Source organism: Sinocyclocheilus grahami, unplaced genomic scaffold (genome assembly GCF_001515645.1).
Source record: "Sinocyclocheilus grahami isolate Dianchi unplaced genomic scaffold, SAMN03320097.WGS_v1.1 scaffold12127.1, whole genome shotgun sequence".
Lineage (NCBI taxonomy): Eukaryota > Metazoa > Chordata > Actinopteri > Cypriniformes > Cyprinidae > Sinocyclocheilus > Sinocyclocheilus grahami.
In genome coordinates this window covers 1-1,414 of record NW_015514235.1, presented here as the reverse complement: position 1 = coordinate 1,414, position 1,414 = coordinate 1, and the positions used below count along the sequence as shown (strand labels likewise).

At 41.9% G+C, this 1,414-nt stretch overlaps 1 protein-coding gene across 1 annotated transcript in view; it reads right to left on the bottom strand.

Annotated features, from left to right (window-relative positions):
• LOC107578816 (probable palmitoyltransferase ZDHHC14) overlaps positions 1 to 1,408 on the bottom strand; it is a 6,080-nt gene extending 4,672 nt beyond the window's left edge. Inside the window, exons 1-3 of the mRNA XM_016264727.1 lie at positions 582 to 1,408; positions 181 to 341; positions 5 to 97 (exon numbers count right to left, since the gene is read on the bottom strand). Coding sequence (XP_016120213.1) covers positions 5 to 97; positions 181 to 341; positions 582 to 820 — 493 coding nt within the window. The 5' untranslated portion in view covers positions 821 to 1,408. The remainder of the gene's footprint in view (positions 1 to 4; positions 98 to 180; positions 342 to 581) is intronic.
• Positions 1,409 to 1,414: the final 6 nt, after the last annotated feature.

The window sequence follows — 1,414 nt, the reverse complement described above, 5'->3', positions numbered from 1 at the left end:
TTGCATGAGAAACAGTATTTAAGCTTGACCACCTGGTCATTTATAAGGATCTCTTTAGTTCGGGGAGGTGGACGGTATGTTGAAGATCCAGAATTATCTTTAAAGAGACCCACAACTTTAGTATCAACATATTTTAAATGCTAAATAATGAAAAATAAACACCACAAATCAAAAACTCACCAATCTGTCTCTCAACATCCGCAGCCTCATCCGGCAAAGCCCTGGGTAATATCCCTGGCTCTGTAAAACTGGTTTGAAGGAGGGTGAAGATGACAAATACAAATAACATCCCACCGATTACTGGAATGAAGACAGTAAGGTGATGCACCAGAAAGGGGCAACTGTTATGAATCAAAACAAAGACGAGAGCAAAGTTAGCACCTGAGACAAATATCGTAAGTGTGCTTTCTGATAATAACCTTGTGAAAGCAACTGTTTCAGACTGGAACGATGTCAAGAAGGGCTACATCAGCTGGTGGAGATGTCTCTATTGATAAAACTAGTAGTAATAGTAGTTGTAGTATTGTCTAGCAGTGTGGACACTGGTGCCTCTGTGTGCATGTGTAATGCATACTACTCACTCAAAAGTGAAAAATAAGCCACTGGTGATGACGATTAGGCCGATGGTCAGCGGGAGCACACCGCATTGCCTGGCCAACATAATACGCCCATCACAGTAGAAGCGATTATTTCCAGGGAAAACTTCCCATTTCCTCCGTAGGCGCTGGGAGTTTTTGGGGAGTTTAAAAGTGGTGGAGGTCCGGGTGTTCGACGTTCCGAGCGCTCGTGGGTCTATTTGTTGATACTCACAATTTTTCATTTTCAAAAAATGTGACCGATAGTATAGAGGTAGGGAAGTATATATTTAACCTCTGGTACACTTTAGCCACAAGCCGAGCTCTAACAAAGAGGAAGTTTGAGCAACACTAGATATCAGCTGTAAAGCCCTACCACATATTATTGAAGATACGGTCACATATGTACTGACAAATCACTTGGGTAACTTACTAAAATGATTTCAGCTATCGCACTAAGCAAACTCGAAAGTCCACAAAACACATAATGTTACTCAACGCATCCGTTTGCAACTAAACATCCCCTACAGGGAATATATCGACTAATAATTATTATACTATCATGCCATGTTGTTGCTTTCGATAAATTAGGGGTGTCTTAGCTAAGCTAATTACGTTAGCTTGTCGACTAGCTGTCAACAAGCTAACATATCTCAGAGGACGACATTGCTCCTCACGCGCTGCTCAACCGTCGTTTCAACGACACTCGGCTCCTCGCGTTACACAGCCGTCCGATCGCTGTAGATATTAAGCTGTCCAACCGTGATGAATCTGTTGGGTATTGAAAATGAGATCAGATGAAGTTGTTTATAATTCTCTAAGCGCGAATATAACGCAGC